At 44.9% G+C, this 21,240-nt stretch overlaps 1 protein-coding gene across 13 annotated transcripts in view; it reads left to right on the top strand.

Annotated features, from left to right (window-relative positions):
• cacna1g (calcium channel, voltage-dependent, T type, alpha 1G subunit) overlaps window positions 1–21,240 on the top strand; it is a 158,621-nt gene that overhangs the window by 66,489 nt on the left and 70,892 nt on the right. For all 13 annotated transcript variants that reach the window (XM_077000484.1, XM_077000482.1, XM_077000489.1 and 10 more), the window contains exons 4-6: window positions 8,917–9,050; window positions 15,928–16,025; window positions 20,596–20,755. In XM_077000484.1, the coding sequence (XP_076856599.1) occupies window positions 8,917–9,050; window positions 15,928–16,025; window positions 20,596–20,755 (392 nt within the window). The remainder of the gene's footprint in view (window positions 1–8,916; window positions 9,051–15,927; window positions 16,026–20,595; window positions 20,756–21,240) is intronic.

Here is a 21,240-nt window from a genome sequence, read left to right on the forward strand (position 1 = left end):
ACAAGTCCCACACACATTACTTGAATCTACAAAAAAGTTCTTTCTTTGTGATTGGAGAATCGTAGCGGTGAACATGCGGCTCTGCATGCTGGTGGCATCCGGTCCGGCTGGAGCGGTGCTGTAGCCGCCTCCGTATCTCGGCTGTTCCCAAACGTCCACCAGGCTCTACTGCGGTGGTTACCGCACCTCTCCCAGTTGCCATGCTCACACTCTTTTTTTTTTCCCTCCAGAGCTGCAGTGTTCTCACTGTCTGTCTTGTAGCTCGTTCTTCCTCCCGGGCTGCTCCGTGAGAGGTGGACATTTATAGCTAAGCTCTCCCTCGCTGTTTACTTCAGTTCGATGACAATGCAGGGGTGGTCTCGCCGCTTGGAGCAGGGTGGGTTATTATCCAGGTCTGAGGCCACGCCCCCCGCCCTGAGTCACAGGATCTCTTTTCCATATTCATTGCCTCCTCAATTTGAGGAACTGTCAATCTTCCCAAGTGGTTCCAACTTTTGCCTAAGTCGATTGAGGCGCCTAGCGGAAAGTTCGTCCTCATGGTGTAGAAGCCACTGAATGAAGCACTGACTTTCAGTGAGCCAGCACTCACGCTGGAGGTGGATGTCCCCCCCACGACAAGCCTCAAACGCCACCGCCCGCTCCTACGCACGCTTTCCTACGCACGGGGCTCAGACTTCCTGGCGCAGTGCAGGTCCCCATCCCTTGCTTCTCCGTCCTTCTATCAGCTCCTCCCGCTGAAACGCAGTGGTCTTGTTCCAAAAAAAAAAAAACCCTGAGCTCGTCCATGTTGAAGTATGCTGCTAAAGCTAGCTGAGCTTCACGAGGTATCTCCCGTGGTACCTTGCCCTTGTGCCTGGGGAGGAGAGCTGTCATCAGCATCTGTGGCGACGGCGTATCACCGCTGGCACGACGTCACTGCTTCACTCAGCAATGCGGCAGATTCTACCAGGTTTCTGGCTGGGCAGAAAGAAACTAACTCTCTCATATGCACAGAGGAGCTTCTCAGAACCTGTGGTTTCTCACCTCTGTCACCGTCTCATCCACCATGTGACCTACGCCTCTACAGCTCTGTCTCCTCATCTCAACCCTTGTGGCAGCTTGTTGACCTCCATCTTTTTTTCTTTTGCCCTCTTCTTTACTGAATTAGAGTGAGAAAAGTATGTAGTATATTAAAATGCACTATTTGCGCTTGTAGTATCTTGGTGCTGCTTTGAACTGTATATTTTGCTTAGATTCCTAAAGAGGACCAGGTATTAATAGCATCGAGCTTGGTTGGAAATGAATGACCAATATCGGCATTAGACTTTAGATGAGAAACAGCCACAATTATGGGGGATTTCCCTTACACAGTTGCCCCAGTGCTGTTTTAAAAGATCAAGACCATTTGGCAGTACAGTGGCATAAATTATAAAATATTATTCAGAAAAAGTAACTGCTACCAGTCTAATTTTAAGAATGTCCAATATCTGTGTCGTTTCTGGTTGCCATACCTAATTCAGCACGGTTTTTAGAAGGCCACTGTGAGGAAAATTGAATTTGAGATGACTAGGGAGAAGAGAGGCTTCATGGAGGCTTCATGACTTAAAAGTTGGTGTTTAACTACATTATGCAAGATAAACACAGAACTTGCAGAAATATATAACTCCTGTTGTTACATAAGTTAATTTGTACAGTCAATAATTAGCTAATGCTACTGTCTCTGACACCAGGGTCTTCCCAGTTTAATTATATTGGCCAGACAAGGATGACTAATATTAAGATCCATATCCTCATGCTTCCTGGCCATTACTCCATACTCCAGCAGGCATTATACATATAAGGGATTAGTCAATACCTTGTTCATCCCATTGATTTTCAGAGAGCCCATCTTATCTCCATGGTGATACAACAGACAGGCCCTTCCTTAAATGATGGAAGTGAATGAAATTTACAATACCTATAGTAAAGACTTCCTGCAGGGAAGGAGACCCTCCCAGCAACAGGTTATGGGATGTGGTGAGGAAGGTCTGTGGAATGTTTCTGCCGTATACACATGGCAGTGAACGTGCAAGCCATCACACATAAGAACAGACCCATTCGCCTACAAATACCACTCTGTTCCCAGGAAATAATTATGCTGCCAGTCTTTAAAATCATGGGTGGTTAATATTTGTGCATATCGACTGGGAAATATAATATTTGATCTATTGAAAGCTGCAACAAAGTTGGACCACTTTACTTCAAAAGTTTGGATTCTTGCAGGAACATAGTTTTGTAAACATTTATTTGCAGCAATAATAATAATAACAATAATAATAATTTTAGCATTTGTAATGAATCTGTTATAAAATAAGGTTGGTTTCCTGGAAAGGTGTGGTGCTTCAAAATGGAATGGTTGAAAGAAATACTTCACGCCCCTCTTGGAAACAAGCTTTAAAATATTTTTATTCAGTAGGTAATTGACTAATGTTTTAATTCATTTCATGTTTTGTGTTCGATTGTTGATAATATGCATTTATTTGCTTTTTCATTGTTTTGTTTATTCTGTTGTCCTGAAAACAATAATAATTTTGAATACTGCCCAGACTCTTATGTGGTGATGTCCAATAATTCAAGGCAGATTAGCAGGGAAAAATGCAGCCCTGTTACTAGTCTCTGTCTTGAGGAACATGACTCAGTGTAAGGACATGGTCTTTGGTTTGGTCTTCTGCATTCTTTATGCTTTCTACCAGAGGAGTGTTTGCCTGAAGGTTAAGAGAACTGTCTTTGTACTTGTCTTTCTCTTACACAAACACACACACATATATACACACACACACACACACACACACACACACACACACACACACACACACACAAGTGCACAGTTTTTTTGCACGAGTGTCTTTGAATTGCTGTAATAATGAATAGATTTTGCAGACCGCATCTCTGCGAGGGTCACCACTTAATAAATGGAATGATGAAAGCAGGACTTGTTAGCCACTCAACCCATGAAGCACTGGCATCAGGTGGTTTGGAGCATGCTTGTGACATCGAATGAGTCCCCCCTTATTATAAATGTATTTAATAAACGTATGAAATGGCTGTGAATAATCGGTGACGGCGCCCCCTGTAGAGTGGAGGCCACGACAATCGCTAGGGTCGTAGTTATTGATGACATTGAGAAGTTGGGCTGATAAACCTGTTGAATAGCACAATGGTGCTGATTTGAGTCCTCGGCTTGTGTGGTTTTGTGGATCTGTATGCATGTGAGGGTTAACAGGCTGCCGCCCCTTTCAGCACACGGCTAGAACATTTGCAACAATTATCCTCCCCAGTGGCACTATCAAATCATTCTCCCCCCTACCATATGGAAATAAGACAATAACCCCAGAGGCCAGGTAATTGACAAAGACAACCAATCAGCTTCCATCTCTGTCAGGGAGATATGTGGAGTCTGTAGGGCTGATGGGACGTGGGTTAACCTCTGCTTGAGCTGGAAAAGAATGCCTTTGGTGGAATAATGGAAACCAATGAGATATAATAAAGCCAGTAAGTGTGCAGGACCCCTTTCTCTCCTCACTCATTCCCTCTCGCCCTCCCTCACTCCCTCTCTCCCTCTCTCTCCCTCTCTCTTTCTCTCTCTCCCTGCCTCCGCATCTCTGCCCACACAACAACACATCCTCATTTATTCCTCTGCTGCTTCCCTCACTGTTTCTCTCACTCACTCATTCTCACCCTCGGCTGACAGTCTCTCCCTCACACACACCTACCAGTCACAAACGCAGATCACAGGACCACAGGCAGCAGTCTGTTTGAACATGTAAGGCTTTTCCTTCTTCACTGTCAGCAAATCAGTGCTAGCCACTTTGACAGAAGACTCCACAGATTCCCACAAATATGAGCGATCAACTTTGACAGAGCACACCACAAATTCCCGTTAAGTGTGTGGATGTCTTTAAGCAGGAGATGGCTGCTGTGTCAGAAATGCAAGAGACACCCAGGCATGGAGCCAGCAATGTTCTGCTTACGTGTTCTAAGAGAGACGGCTAGAGAGCTTCTTAAACAGAGCGTAGCGATTGCATCACGCCTGATCTGGAATCATCCATCAGAACAGCCCACTGTCACTGGAAGACATACGCACAGGTCTCGGCGCATAGATTATCATAACTCATTGAATTTACTCATAGCCCCCCATCTCTCTCCCTCTCTCTCTCTCTCTCCCTCTCTCTCTCCCTCTCTTCCCTCTCCTCCCTCTCTCTCTCTCTCCTCTCTCTCTCTCTCTCTCTCTCTCTCTCCCCTCTATCTCTTCCTCTCCACAGCACTGTTTTATTTGAGGATGTTGATATCTCTGAATGAGTCTCTTATGCATGCTATGAGCTGAACGCGTGAGGTACTGAAACTGAGCGTTTTTCTCCACGTGGAATAAGCGTGACTACCCTGTGTGGTGATGTTGTTTGGGGGAATCCCTTTCTCCCTGTGTCATATCACATGCTGATTGTCTGGTTATGTTGCTCCATTGACAATGTGAAATCTGAATCATTCACTGTATGAATATGTAGTGCAGTGTTAGCCCATGTGCACTTCACCTCCTCCACAGACAATAATGACGTCATCTGCATAGCAACTGCTATGGAACATGTTGTCAATAGCACTGCAGCAGAGGATGGGTGGTGACCATATGTTTCTCCACTCCAGTGTGTGTGCGTGAGGCATGAGTATGTATACGTGTGTGTGTGGTGGTGGTGGTGGTGATGGTGTTGGGTTGGGGTGGGGGTTTGCAGCAGAGAACGGGCACTAGTCGCACTAGAATAACCGCCGCCGGCAAGGGAGAAAATCCTCACGAACTCATTGTGCAGGTAATAAACCATTCAGCTGCTTGGACAACAAAGAGGACACCGTGAGAAGATTTATTCAGTGGCACAAGATCACATCGCACACATGAACTCTCACACCTCGCATCACACTTGCGCTCTCCCCATTGACTCTGCTATTTTTAAAAGCTCCAGCAGAGATATGAAAAGAGGGATGACACGTTTTTAATAGAAATGGGTGGATGAAAGGGTGGAGAGAGAGAAGGAGGAGTGAGATAGATGAAATAATGCCTTACTAAGAGAGCAGAGAAGGCAGGGAGGCTGGAAGGTGGGGGTAGGGAGAGAGGGAGAGAGAGAGAGAGAGAGTGGAACGAGAGAAGGATAGTGAGAAGAGGGAGAGAGTGAGGAGAAGTAGAGACAGAGGAAAGGAAGGAGAATGTCGGAGAGCGGGTGAGACAGTGAAGAGGAGAGAGAGTGAAAGAAGGTTGGAGTGAGAGAATGAGAGAGAGAGAGAGAGAGAGAGAGAGAGAGAGAGAGAGAGGGTTCCACATATGAGAACACTAAATCAGTAAGCCATGCTGGCAGGCTGTGTGGAGATACTAAGGCTGTGCTGAGGGGTTCCCCCAGTCTGCGCTGTTTTTCTCTGGAGAGCTGCTGAACCATGGAAGGGACCAGACACACACACACACACACACACACACACACACACACAACAATGCAGGCCAGAAGCAGTTAAGGACTGCGAGAAGCTGCTTCTCTTAGACAACATACCTTCATATGACACAATTTTTTCCTTTTTCTCCCTTTTCTTTGTTTTCATTCCTTTTTTTGCAATAATGACATCACAGTGAACAGTACGACCCAAATATATGACGTATGGTCTCAGTACGACCCAAGATCTCAGTATAGTATTACAAACGTTTAAGCTTCACATTGGTTAGAAAATTGAGAATAACATTTGAATTTTATCCAATTATCAAATATCAGCAGAACTGCCACAGATTGCTCTGTATGGACAAGAACGCTCCTTTCAGTAAATGTCCACAAGCTATTTTTGACTAAATTTAAATGTATAAATCTGTACTTATGATTTCTATCCAAGTGATCTTGCACGTCAGAAAAGATTAAGGATTATGGGCCAAACTTTCAAGATGTGTCTTCTCTCAAGAACTCTCTTGATATAAATGGATTTACAGAAACAAGCTTTTAGGTATGCTGTCCTGTCTGACTTTAAACCTTTAGGTAATTTGATTTAAATGTATTCTACACACAGCAGTGTGAACTAACATATATTTCAGAACTTTGCATTAGGTCTGTGTTTATTCTGTGCAGTTTGTCGGTTTGGAAGCGAAATAATTTATGTATGGCTACTTTCATGGACAACCCTCTGCAAAGTGAACTTTTCTTTCTTGGTTAAATACAAGACTAAAACTGGGAACTAGGGTCCATTCTGTGTGAATGAGCAAGGATAGGTTAATGGTGGTGTTAATGATAGGTTAATGGTGGTGTTAATGATAGGTTAATGGTGGTGTTAATGATAGGTTAATGGTGGTGTTAAGGATAGGTTAATGGTGGTGTTAATGATAGGTTAATGGTGGTGTTAATGATAGGTTAATGGTGGTGTTAATGATAGGTTAATGGTGGTGTTAAGGATAGGTTAATGGTGGTGTTAAGGATAGGTTAATGGTGGTGTTAATGATAGGTTAATGGTGGTGTTAATGATAGGTTAATGGTGGTGTTAAGGATAGGTTAATGGTGGTGTTAATGATAGGTTAATGGTGGTGTTAAGGATAGGTTAATGGTGGTGTTAAGGATAGGTTAATGGTGGTGTTAATGATAGGTTAATGGTGGTGTTAATGATAGGTTAATGGTGGTGTTAAGGATAGGTTAATGGTGGTGTTAATGATAGGTTAATGGTGGTGTTAAGGATAGGTTAATGGTGGTGTTAAGGATAGGTTAATGGTGGTGTTAATGATAGGTTAATGGTGGTGTTAATGATAGGTTAATGGTGGTGTTAATGATAGGTTAATGGTGGTGTTAAGGATAGGTTAATGGTGGTGTTAATGATAGGTTAATGGTGGTGTTAAGGATAGGTTAATGGTGGTGTTAATGATAGGTTAATGGTGGTGTTAATGATAGGTTAATGGTGGTGTTAAGGATAGGTTAATGGTGGTGTTAATGATAGGTTAATGGTGGTGTTAAGGATAGGTTAATGGTGGTGTTAAGGATAGGTTAATGGTGGTGTTAATGATAGGTTAATGGTGGTGTTAAGGATAGGTTAATGGTGGTGTTAATGATAGGTTAATGGTGGTGTTAAGGATAGGTTAATGGTGGTGTTAATGATAGGTTAATGGTGGTGTTAATGATAGGTTAATGGTGGTGTTAATGATAGGTTAATGGTGGTGCGCGAGCACGGGAAATGCTTTTTTGTCCCAGCGGCTGGGTGAGGTTGACTTTGTTTCATGCTTTACATATTCTGACCTGCTATGTGGGCAGCCATGTGTCTGGTGGTTTAGCAAACATAAAAAAATTACTTTTTATTTGCCTCAAGAGCACTGTGGTCTCAGAACATTCCTGTTAAAGGACTTGACACCATACTTTGGCCGATTGCTGACAGAAACTGAAGAATCCGTGCATTAGCGTCAGCTCTGAGTGACGAGACTCTGGTCCGCAGCATGGGGAAGAGAATGTGTGGTCAGAATCCGGGAGCTTGGGCTTGAGTGTGTACTGATGTGACGTTCCCACCGCTGTCTCTTGGTGGGAGGAATACCCATGTGTAAGAGTTATGACTAATGGTCCACTTGGCTGGGGAAAGCCAGGTGCATTTGCCATGCAGTGACAATTACCCTTGAGGGAGTGATGAAGGTGTGTGAGGACACACTCCCCTCAGTGCCTTCACCCATTCCACAGTGGGCACCATCTGGATAAGATCTCATATCTGTGTTTGTGGCACATCTAGTCCACACAACTTGATCATTCTGAGTATGCAACCGGCTAATGCTGCACAATGAATGTGTTCTCATAAGCTGTGATGATCTTGTGATAGTACTGATGTGTACTACAGAATGAAAAAGTCCTGTTCCGTGTAGCATATGTGTGATGGGAAAAAAAGCATCAAGCAATCAAAATCCATCAAAAACAAAAGTCAAACTGAAATAAGATAATTTTCCCGTTTGTTGGTTCCAAGAGGAAATCTTGCCATTCTGTTTGCTCTTTAGAACACCTGAAAAACCCATTTTCTTCTACTGCTGCAGTAAAAGTAGCTCAAACATCTTCAATTAAGTTAGTACAGCCGGGCTATGTTCCCATTCTGTTCATTTGTTTCTTACATCATTACAAGTAAGTGTTTTGTGAATAATTGGGTGATCTATTCACCACACTGTGTCCAGATTGTGCTGTGACTTCATGTTTCATCATTATATGGAACATGAAGTCAGGGAGAACAAATTGGCACTGTGAGTAAACACAGCTGCCGAGCAAAGCAGACTCCACCCTTCCTGCTTCAGACTCCACCCTCCCTGCTTTAGACTCCACCCTTCCTTCTTCAGACTCCAACCTCCCTGCTTTAGACTCCACCCTCCCTTCTTCAGACTCCACCCTTCCTGCTTTAGACTCCACCCTCCCTTCTTCAGACTCCACCCTCCCTGCTTTAGACTCCACCCTTCCTTCTTCAGACTCCACCCTCCCTGCTTTAGACTCACTTTTTGTTGGTTGGTTTTGCATTGATTAATCTTGTGCTTGGTGTCAATATCTGCACATCTTATTCTGTGTTCCTTGAACATCTGTCTAGCATCACAGAAAAACTGAAGCCTCTCCGGTAAAGAGCCTCTGCATTCAGTGCATCATGTCAGGTCCTAGTGTGTGTTTGAGGGATAAGCATTAGTTGTGTGTTTGCAAGGTGGACTTAGATGTGTCAGCACCCAGATACAATCACATACATACCCCATGTTGTACACGCTAAAGCTGAAAACATAACTAGCCAACATATTGCAGTGGGAGGCTACTTTAATTATATATATTTAAACTGTTAATTCACCATGAATTGGAGGATATTTTCCTTGCACCTTGATCCTTAGAGAGAGTTTTGCTGAGCTTGCATTAAAGGAGTCTGGCACTAACACTCTGGGGGTGTTTTCCCTTCTAGGACTTTGATGACTTCATCTTTGCTTTTTTTGCCATGGAGATGGTGATCAAGATGGTGGCGCTTGGCATCTTTGGCAAAAAGTGTTACCTTGGAGACACCTGGAATCGGCTAGACTTCTTCATTGTGTTGGCCGGGTAAGTCACGCCTGACAAAGCTTCCTGCAATGGTCTATAGCTCGACTGTCATCCCGAAGTTCTCTTATTTTAAGTGTTTAGGACTTTTAGTATTTAGGTTAAGTTTTTGGTGATGGAAGCTCTATGCTAACTGCAAACCCAGTTTTATTTTGAGACAATTATGTAAGTTGATGTCCTGCTGTTAGTAGTTTCTAGTAGATATATTGCACGTGCGAGGGGCTACAGTTTTGTTCCATGTGTGTGTGTGTGTGTGTGTGTGTGTGTGTGTGTGCGTGTGTGTTTGTCTGTGTTTGTGTGTTTAGCTATTTTATCTAAATGTAGTCATTCCTAATTAAAATGTTGAAATGAATAGTATGAAGGTCCTATATTGCCTTGTTATGCCTTTTGTAAGTAGACGTACAGAGGACTTATAACAACTGTTGTTTCAACCTGTGAATGAATGTCATGCTAGCCATAACCACCTATTCAGCACAAGGGATGCATTCACTCACTCTCTCTCACACACACACACACACACACACACACACACACACACACACACACACACACACACACACACACACACACACAGACATGGACACTTATGCAGAAAGTGGATGGAGGGTTATCTTGGCATAGAGCGTGCAAGCCCAACCGACACAAGCACATTTTCATTCCCTGAGGTGGTTGAGTCCTAACCAAGGCACCGTGTGCTGCCAGCTCCTCCTCGCAGACGGCTGACCTCACGGATCTTGCTGAGAGATACAAACGATGATGTGTGGCGAAATTGCCCCAGTAAAGGGAGCGTCTGGAAGGGTATCGAGGAGACATCAGACAAAGTGTGTACATAAGTGATCTGTGTGAGGGTGACAGAACCCTGGCTTCACAACCCTGTGGGCTCGTCTGGTTCTGTGCGGCTGTTAAGGGTTCAGGTCACGCGTTCAGCACGCGGGCGCCTTGGAATGAGCAGTGATGGCTGTATTGGATTATGCTTAGTCATGTTATCAGTATAGATGTTAGTCTCTTGATACTTAAAGCTGGACACTCAAAGATTTCTTTAAATGGAAGGATTTGTCCATTCAGTGAAAAAATATCGATTGCATTAAGTTATCTGTAACTTTATAGCTGTTTGAAAGAGTTTTTTGATTGCCTTACCAGTCAGCAAAATGAATTCCAAACACACAGGGTGCTGTCTGGTCTGTTAATTGGATAGTTAGTTTGAAGTAGCTGCACTTTATGCCTCTATGGACTGAGCAACTCACTGACACGATATAGCCACTTCTCCCAAGCTGCCCCTCCTGCTGTGAGGGCAGGATACTCGCGGAGAGCTGAAGGTTTGGTAGCTGCTCTGCATGCACGGGCTGGAGAGAAGTCCAGGCACGGGCAAAAAAGCCGTGTGAGGACCCAGCACTGATGGCCAAGGTATCGGACTCAGACACCAGCAGCTGCTTGGCAGACTGGGCAGAACACTCACCGCTCTCCTTCCCGGCCCGCGTGCCCTTTTGCTCTTCGCCAACGGCGCTGTTCGCTCCCAGGAGCATCGGCAAAGTGTGCCTGAGCTCAGAAAGCTGCGGTCGCTTCCTCATGAGCTCTGACAAGTCTGCTCGAAGTCAAAGAAAGCATAAAGCAAAGACGCTGGCCACTAATATGCATCCTTGCTCATCTTGGCAGGAAATGCTGGTGCCTTTCTGAGCGCGGTGGCATGAGATGCGTGTATAATTATGTATTGCAGATGTTGTTTTCACCTTGGGGGAGGTGAGATTGTTTGAGGACAGAAAATAAACTCATATAGTAAACTAGGTAAATTAAGTTTGACATCAGAAACAATATAATATTTCAAAGACTCTTTCGACTGTAGTTATTTTGTACTGAAGGCAAATGCAAATCAAGTGTCCTTGAAAACAGACAATGATCTATTTTTTTTTTACAGCATAGCTATTGTCACAAGTGCTTAATTTCAGCACATTTCTGAATGCAGTCTTTATCTTGAATATGATATACTGAAGTAGACAACTCAAGACTCAATTACTTTACTTAAAGTCTCTGTCTGTTTATGTCCATTTGTCTCTCTGTCAGTATGAGGTGCTCTCAGCCTATTTTGTCCCCGTCTCACACAGACTGGGGATTGGATATCCTGACAGGCTGTCTCTAAGCATAGACTCTCACACTGAGACAGACCCTCATCCCAGCTCCCCTCCCCCCACCCCCTTCCCCTCCCCCACTCGTGAGCTGGAGGCCACCAAGCCAACCTGAGGCCCTGATGTAGTCTTCTTCACAGGATTTAGGAGTCGGCCCTGTTTTTCAACATTAGTCACCCCCTCTCGCTCTTTTGACTTATTTATTTTTTTAGACACAGTATTTGTAGTGCTTCCTTGTTGTAAGAGATTCATAATTTGTGTAATGTCCTCCTTAGAGACTGTCTCACTCAGGCAGACAGCTGACAGTTGAAGGGTAGACATCTCCTGGTCATAGCGATAACAATGAATAACAATGATAACATCTTGTCAGCTTAATGGCTGTCATTCATGTCAAAAAGGCAAATGATTATCAATGCCTGCTGTGCCTCCCGGAATATTCCTAGCTGGACTATTTCACATCTTTAAGCAAAGTAGCTGATAGAATTTATAGTTTTGTAAGTAGTTTCTATTACTTCAGGTGGGAGAACAGAAACAGGTAGAGTAGCACATTTGGAGTCTTCCCTGGTCCTCTCAGCCGCCCTCAGACGCCGCCGTATGCTAGTTTTGTGTTCTTCCCTCAGGACTTGGTGTGTGTCATTGATTGGTATCACATTCATAGAAATAGTTTTGAGTTGAAATTGTGCCCAACTGCCAACATTGTGGGTGGTTTTGCTGCAGAAGCTGAAATGAACTATTTGAGATCCCCCCCAATGTCCAAAGCATCCCTGCGGTTGGAGGGAAGGAACCTGGCTAAAGCCAGAGAAAGCAATCTGTAATTGCTTCTGCTGATCAAGTGGAAACCACAAAAACACTCCTAATATCGTTTCTTCCCCAGGCCAGACTGGTGCTTTTGGTAAGACAATAGAAACTTGAGGAATGCTGTTTGGGCAGAGGTACTGATGGCATTACTCTCAGTTCATTGCTTTCATCTGAGAGCTCCTTCATCTCATATTTGTAGTTGGTGGTGTCTGCACTTTCATAGGTACTTACCAGATGGCTAAGCACTGCTCGCACATCGATTGGACTGCTGTTGTTTTGGCCATTCTGTATGGAAACACAATCTTATCACAAGTTTACCTGAAGAAAGAACAGATGTTTATTTTGCTTGTCGTGATGTTTTCATTATGTAGTAAATTCTGAGAAGCTGTTAAAAACACAATTTTAATAATGTTTCAGAAAGGCAGTGCTGTCTGGTGACCCAATTCTCCCACATAATAAATACAGTTCAGGTCAAATGCCTCCATCAGTTAAATGCTGACATATTGCTAATAATCCCACGGTTGCTCTAATCTGTCACTGTTTTTCATGAGACTTTAAATGCCTTCACAGTAGTCCTGTACCAAAAAAGACAGATAACCGAATCGAAGATCACATGCAAATGCCCCTTCTCTCTGATTCACTGACATCCCTGGACTATTTCCAAATCTGTGATGTGCAATAAAAAAGGGTCTCTTCAGGGGAATGAGACATGGGCAAACTCCCCATGAACAAAGGCCATCAAATATTTTCCCAAGAAAAAAAAAACTGTAAAAGGTCTTTCTTGTATATTTTCTTCCTTCCCTCTGGTCAAGTCCTGTTTGACCAAGGCACACAGCAAAGATGGCGCCTTCCCCCCGGACCCTTGCGTTAGTCTCCATAAGTGTTATTATTGCTCAGGACGTGCGTTTCGTCAGAAAATACTCGCCACGTGGTAGCCAGAGATGAACGTATACAGACGGGAACATGGCAGAGACGAGAATGGCAAACCAGCGTGCAGGGGGGTTGCCAGATTCATGCATCCCCCTTTCTTATGACACACTCTGTATCGCTCAGTCTGCTGTGACCTTCCTGTATACCTCAGCCCAACCTTAGATGCACAGATAGGTTGGAAATCACGCTGATGTTGTGGAAAGGCAGAGTTTTGTAGCCACTCAAACCTGGCTCGGGGCAGCTCATCTAGTTTTGACTGTAATCAATCAGTCCTGTTCCATTAAGAACAAAACAGTAGCCCCTGGCTGCCGACCTGTCGCAGAGGCAGTAGTTAAAGGGGGTTAGGAAAAGTGTTGAGAGCAAGTCTAATGTGGTTTAAATGCCATATGTTAATGTGTTTATTAAATAAGGTGTGATCTAAGCTTTCATTTGCCCTTGGCTTAAGTGCTGCATTTCTGAGGGAAATGTTGTACATCAATCAAAAGTGTCAGCTGTTGTGTTATATGAAGCTGCTTGTGAAACATTCGAGAAAAATGTAGACTGGGAGAATAAGAGATGAGAGTGACCCGTGGAAAAAAGAGTAGAGGCAATATAAGGACAGAGAGGGAGAGTGTGTTTTATCTCCACATCCGAGTGTGGGTGTGGTGAGGTGAGTCTCTTCTGAAGCTCGCTTCATTAAGCTGCCAGGTGGTGGAAGCCACCAAGCCCTGACTGAACTCAAGCCAGAGTGTCTGCTTTGAAGGCAACAAGGGACAGAGAGAGAGAGAGAGAGAGAGAGAGAGAGCGAGAGAGCGAGAGAGAGTGTCAAATTTATTCTGCCTCTTCATGTCAGCTAAACAGCCATGTTTACTGCTGCATGCAATATGGAGCGGTTTGTAGCCCAAAGCAGCAGTGTCCATGTGCTTCCTCTCAGTCTGCTCGCGACAGGGCACGGCAGATCCCAGCCTGGCCCTCCACGCCAGCACCGAATGGAGCGGATTCCTTGCGGATCCTGAAGGTCAGACTTGTTTAGGGTCCCGCTACCTTGTCCTCCTCATACTTTTCCTATTATAGTGCCCTCCCTGCTGGCACTGTGTACACTAAGTACAGTCATTGTTGACAGTGTGGCCATTGTTGTCAGGAAACGGAGTGATTCTGGCAAAGAGAGCCATCCTTCACTCGAGCTATGCCATATACAAACAGATAAGAGACGGCCAGGTTAGGCCCTGGCTATCCTGCAGCCCGGGGCCAGACACTTCACAAGGCGTTTTGTGTTTACCTGTGTGTGTGTGTGTGTGAGCGTGCTTGTCACGGCGTGTGTGTCGGGGGACATGAGGGACTACACAGGTCTGGCCGTGCGCCCGTGTCATCATTCACGGGTTTTTGTGTTTATTTGTGCTCCTATGGTGTATATGTGGAAGGGGGTCAGACGCAGGAGTTTGTTGATGATGTGAGCGCTCGTGCAAGACGCTCCTTCGTGCTGTTTAGTCCTGCTCTGGCCGCCTCCTGTTCGCCTGACGGGGCAGCGGGAGCTCTGTCAGGAGTGTCCTCACGCAAGTCCCCAGCTCAGACACAGCCTGTCCTCTGTCTTTGTCCCAGCATGCCCCCTGCTGTCTTCCAGCTTTCCCGCCCTCTCTCCTTGCTCCACCACCAGTCTCCCTCTCCGGCCGCCCCGGCACGCCGTTTCCCAGCAAAACCCACTTTTGTTTTCCGCCTCTTCTGATATTTTCATGTTTCGTCCTTTCCCATCCCTCCGTTTTTAGCTTTAGTCACCAGTGTTATTATTTTTCTAGTCCAGCCACCAGCTGGTTTCCATCACGGCCAATCAGTGCTCTCAAAGCTGCTCTGCAGATTTCAGGAGCAACAAAACTGGAAGGCATTTCTTCCGAGCCATGCTTGCTTAATGGGCCTCGTACTGTTTGCACATCGCCGTCATCACCGAGTCCGCTTATGATCTTGGGCGTATGAAACCCGTCGGAGGTGCATCACACAGGTCCAGTGGGTACATCACACCTTCTCCATGTATTCTAGTATATAGTATAGAAGTATAGTATTATACTGTCGGATGATTTTGTCAGTTGTGAGTAATCGGTTATACATGCTTGCTGGTGCATAGACACACAGAAGGTTTGTCGGCTAGGAAAACAGGGAATTCTTTCCTGCGCCTCCCTCCAAAGTTCACATGTGTGCTACAGCTGTGCGTGTGTGGGTGTGCTTACGTGTGTATGCGTGTGCATGCTGGTATGTGTGTATTGTAGGAAATTTCAGTTCATTGGCCTCTATTGGATGCCTTGCTTTGATCTAATCGAAAGGGATCAAAGTGAGCACACAGCTCCATGGGGAAGTCTGGGGATGGGGCCCTCATAGAGCCCTCATAGGGCCGTCATAGAGCCCTCATAGAACCCTCATAGAGCCCTCATAGGGCCATCATAGAGCCCTCATAGAGCCCTCATAGGGCCGTCATAGGGCCGTCATAGAGCCCTCATAGAGCCCTCATAGAGCCGTCATAGAGCCGTCATAGAGCCGTCATAGAGCCCTCATAGAGCCCTCATAGGGCCGTCATAGAGCCCTCATAGGGCCGTCATAGAGCCGTCATAGGGCCGTCACAGAGACGTCCTAGAGCCCTCATAGGGCCGTCATAGGACCCTCACTACAGTTGGGTCTCCTCATAATGTAAACTCTTGAATAAGGGCTCTCTATAAATGAAGGTGAAAATGCTAGAAAAGAAACTGGTATTACCTGGAATTAGTCATTTGTAGATGATGTAATATTATAGTTTGACATTCTCCTTGACGGCTAATTTCCTCCCCCGTGCATTTGTAACATTGTATATGTCATAATGTTGAATTACATCCACTGGAGCCATGCCAGAAGCTTACACCATTATTTCTTATGGTTCTCCAGCCTTGTCAGTAAAAGGATCATGGTAATATGGGGTTTAACAACGATGTCCTGGAAATTTCATAAGGACCCACTAATGTGGTTTTGCTGTAGGGCTTTGTGTGATGAGCACTTTGTGACGGACATTGATTTATTCATGTGCGTGTTTACAGGATGCTGGAATACTCCCTCAACCTGCAGAACGTCAGCTTCTCGGCCGTCCGCACTGTCCGGGTGCTGCGGCCGCTGCGAGCTATCAACCGAGTGCCCAGTGAGTACTCCCACCACTGCCTGCCACTGCTTGAAATGTAGATGTACTGATTTGCTCCACACTAATGAATCTGAATGTTCAAAAAGGTTGGTTCCTTATTATTATATCCAAAAGAATGTGATTCTTAATTTTACAACTCATTGACACTTCAACGTAAAGCAGCTGTTGTGTTTAGGTGACATAAATAAAACATTGTCCTGCAGCATATTTGCACAATATTGATTCTGTGCTTATGAAATAGAATGCACACACATGTGCACACACTCAGGCACATGCACACAAACGCACTCATTTCTTCGTTTGACATCAAGTGATGAAATGTGGCTCCTCGGTGGTGGTACACTAGCGGCTCCATGTCCAGCCGCTCAGCAGGTCTCGTGTGTGTCCCAGACTTACTGTGATCTATGCACACACACATACTGTCGCACACACGTACATGCTCAAACAAGCACACTTACAGATCCAGGGGGAAGAGTGATGTCTCTCTGACACACACACACACACACACACACACACACACACACACACACACACACACACACACACATGTGGCAGTGAGGCGAGGGGCAGGCTATTTCCTATTCCTACTCTTTGTTAACTGATTTAATCGTCCTCCATGCCAAGGAGATCCCCACTTTTCCCTTGTCTTTAATTTCACAAGGAACCTCATAATGTAAATTCCCCTAGAGGGCCCTTGAAGTGAGAGTGTACCGTTTTACACAATGGGAAAGTTCATTTAAAACGCTGCATCCAGTCCTGGGATGCGGAACTGGGAGAACGTTGTGGGCTCGGATACGCCTGACGCTCCTTTCTGGTCCTCTCATGTGCCACTTTGTCTTGCTGGGTCCTGCTGGGAACTCTCAGCCCCCCTCCACTGACACACAGATTGCATTTCTTATAAACATGGTGCCTTTCCTAACATCTGTCAGCGCAGCCGGAAACAGAAGCGTCCGGTCTGAACAAAAAAGGGAATCACCGTTGTGGCTGTAGGCTCAGGGATCCCGAGGTGCCTTGGAGGGCTGATACTGCCTGCTGTTGTAGAACACGCGAGGAGGAGAGGAGAATGTTCCTCTCAGCATTAACACATAATTAGGCCCTGCGTCAATCATAAGCACAGGCCAGGCCCGATGGAAGCAGGCAGACTGATTTATTATTCGAGAGTTACCTGCGCTGTTGAGCCACTTAATGGTGGGTTTAATTTGAACAAAATGATATCTCGACCTCACCTGCTGGGTACTGTTATTTGGGAAATGGGAATTGTCTCCGTGGCTTTTTTGGTGATGATGCTGGATCACATTTGTCATTTTCTACTTATTGTAACAGCCTTAATCAAAACATGTGGCAGTGTAATAGATGGCAAACTCACAGCATCCATCACTTGTCTGTGGAGCTCAAAACTCAAACTTTTTTTTTTCATTTCTTTGACAGGAACACAGCCCGCTAAGTGGTTGATTTATTCGGCACTCTCCCTACACACTCACACACCCCCACACTCCTCTCTCGTCATCCCTAAGATGTCCCCTTGATCAGGGCTCTTCTGACTCGCCCCATTCAGAGTATTTCACGTCCCCCTCTTGTCCTTTGTTGCTTCTCATCCTTTATTAGGTTTTTGTTTTTGTCTGGTTTAATGTACTTCCTGTCCTGTTCTTCTCATGTCCTGTGGTTTGATGGATGAACCCATATGGACATGAGAACCATGTCCCTCGCAAATCAAAATCCCACACAGAATGTGATGAGCTCTCATTCCTTTTCTGGATATTCGAGAGATGATTTTACATCTTCAAACACACGGATCTTACTTAATATATTTAGAATCTGAACAGACCTGGACATACCAGCATCAAAAATGGATTTCTATATGTGTGCAAATTTGGAGTCTAAGCTTGGTTGCCCTCTTTGGTCGGCCTAATGTTCTCTGGTTATGGGCTGCGGTGCAAGTCTCAGCGAGAGGGAGAAGAGCCACTGACACACGGTGCTGAGAAGCGAGTTGACGTCTGCAGCATTATGGAGATGAGGATTGCGACGGGAAAGAACAAGAGCTGGAGCACAGGGGATTATGGGAAGTGACATAGATGCAGATTCCTTTGTACACTCAGGCTTTTAACCATGGATGAAAAAGTTTGTGTTTGAAGGGGTTGTTGCAAGGCCAGATTAAAAAGACCAATTAAAGCCACTAACAGTTGGTTGGCAGTTGGGTGTTTTAGTGTGACGTAACAATGCCGGTAACTGAGTCACTGTCAGGTGGATGAGTGAATGTGCTCTAGAAATATTGCAGCTCGAACACAGAAATGGCAAGTAAGTACATTAGATAGTCAGTGGGTTGGCAGGCTGAGGATGAGATTGTACATATGAAAACCAGTCCAGGAGACCGTGAGGGCCTGTGTGTGTAGCTGAGATACAGAGATGAACACCAGGACGATCAGATGAAAATGCAAACGAGAAGTGGAATATTGCGTAGTTGATGGTGCTACTAACAAGGTTCACTAACCCAAAGAAAAGCTGATTGATGGAAGTTGGGTAAAGTGAGTATGTGAATCAATAAGTGATTATTGCTGGTGTCCAGTGTATGAGTCATAAGCACATCTGTTTTACTTCTTAATTAATTTTGCTAAGAGAGAAAATGGTGTACTATGCCCTTTGCCAAAGCATAATGAATTAGGGTTAACAAGGCTGGGCTCTTTGTTATTGGTATTTGGGTGTCCTGTCAAATATAGGCAGGCCTGTTGGTCCCACCCACAGAGATAAATGTAGTGATTTTAAAGGCCTGGCTTTAGATCCCAAACATAGGCAATGGTTCCTCATTCACAGGCGTTTGTAATGTTAGTCTTTTTCTTGTATATGGGACATTAAAGGGCACATTATCCCAAGGGTCTCGTTCCATCACAGCTTTGGGGCCAGACCAAGGCTTCCTGGTGGAGTTGAACCCCAGAGAATGGTTTTCAAAGAGCATGGAAAAGCTACGGAAGGCTCCACTTCTCAAGATAATGTTTTCTGATAGTTTAGCCACGTGTTGAACACTAAGACTGTCCTCTAGTGTATCTTAGATATGAAATATTCTAAACTGAACTAGCTTAATAAGAGACAAGGTATCCTCTAAAAATGTCCATGAGATATCACTTGTGTGTCTAAAGCCCCGATATTGGCAGCTTATATTATCTGGATGTCTATCCTATGTATTCTAATGTGAGACACTTGTGAGACACTTGTGAGACACTGCACTTGTCTGTGCAGTATCTTGATGCCACCTTGTCCAGATTTGGTATGGTAATGTTGTATAGTAGTATATGATCAGGTTTCAGGTATTAAGAGGTCAAAATAATTAGAAAATAAGTGTAAATTGTGTAATATTTTTTCTTATTATGCAATCTACATTTATTGTCTAATTTTCATTATTTGAAAATCCATCCAGCTTACCAAACCTTGGGTATCATTTAATGAAAAAATGGATTTGGTTGATAGGAGGAATGATTCTTAGTCCCTTATGATCTTTCACAAATGAAAAGGAAATCCATTTATATTGAAAGCTTGCAGTGTCTTGTATTTTACTGCTCTTGTTATGTGAGTATAAACATGATGTCTTCACTACAGAATCACTGAAGGGGCGTAGCTGCTCTCTTGGTCATAGACAGTCATGTGTGCCACAGAGATCTGGTGCTCATGAGACTCTGCCTTTACATATTCAGTGATTTACTGTTTGAGTAAATCTGTTATTGGTGTCGGTGCTGAGCTGAATGTAAAAATGTATATAGATTCTCAAGCTTACTGCAACAAATAAGACTGCACTGAAATTGTGTTTGGGAAGAGAGTTTATTCATGTCTTTACAATTGTATTGTGGCATTTTACTGATTATGCCCTTAAACGCTAGACTACATTTCTTAATTATTTCCCAAGAAGTCCATTATTACGATATTTCGGCATCATCAGGTTGCTGTACTTGGGAGCAGTGGATTTACAGGTCCAGACCCGCCCCTGCACCGACAAGTGGGAGATGCGGCCCAGCGCCACGCTAATGAGTCCCGCAAAACCCGAGCGTGGAGACGACAGGCGTTTCATCTTGCGAGACGGATCCGTCATTGTCATGCGTTTATTTTGCCTGCTGATAACGCGCTGCTGCAGGTTGTCGCTTCCTCTCCCTCCAAACGTGCAAACCACAGACCCCTGCGGATGTTGTCCGTACTGAGTGGAGCCTGGCAGTGCCTCGTGCACCATCCTCCTCCTCCGGCTGTTCCTCGCTCAGCCCTCTGCGGGAAACCATGGTCATCATTTATACTCTGCTCGCCTGGTTTCACGCAAGGCAGTACAGTTCAGCTGCGCTGCACCCACAAGGCCACTTGAAGATACTACACTAGCCATCTTTCCTCCGCCGATAGCTTTATGGCCCTCATAAGCTCGTGCTTGCGGTCCACGGTAGGCCCTTTATGCCGAGGATGCGTAGAATTGTGGGCGGAGTTACTGAGCTGATACAGAGGACGTTCGTTTTAGGCCTATGAGCTGTACCCTCCCTTGCGGTTGTATTGTTTGTGTCCTTTGGTGCTGCGTGTTGCTGTCCTGACTCCCCTCGTCCCGCAGGTATGAGGATCTTGGTGACTCTCCTGCTGGACACGCTCCCCATGCTGGGAAATGTGCTGCTGCTCTGCTTCTTCGTCTTCTTCATCTTCGGCATCGTCGGGGTGCAGCTGTGGGCGGGGCTTCTGCACAACCGCTGCTTCCTCCCTAAGAACTTCTCCTTGTAAGTGTCCCGCGCAGTTTCACCCAGACAGTTCACTGTTAGGCCGCATGTCCAGGTGCCTGGTTTTGTCTTCCATTTCACCGTTTTTTTGCAATGTTCTCCCACATCATGGGGGGTTTAACAAGTATTCAATAATATTGGTCAGTTTGTTTATCCTCACTTCCCCCTCCATTTGGTAATTCCAGGCCAATCAAAAGTCAGCAGGCAAAGTCAAATACACAAAGTAGAGGTGGAGGACAGTGTAGTGCAATAGAAGAGTCCAGTTTGTGGTGAACAGGTGGCAGCCCCAGTGTCAAGCAGTGTAAATAACTTACTGAAAAAAACACAATGAAGCAAAAGGGATGTGCTGAGAATTATTGAAAGAGTTGAAGCAATGACAATTAAATAGAAAGATGAATTATCAATCCCAAATTAGGGTCTCATTTTTAGAGTTGTGTTTCACAGTATGAAAATATGAAAATGTTACTTAACCAAAACATTTCCTT

The sequence above is a fragment of the Brachyhypopomus gauderio genome, chromosome 3 (assembly GCF_052324685.1).
Source record: "Brachyhypopomus gauderio isolate BG-103 chromosome 3, BGAUD_0.2, whole genome shotgun sequence".
In the NCBI taxonomy this organism is placed as follows: domain Eukaryota; kingdom Metazoa; phylum Chordata; class Actinopteri; order Gymnotiformes; family Hypopomidae; genus Brachyhypopomus; species Brachyhypopomus gauderio.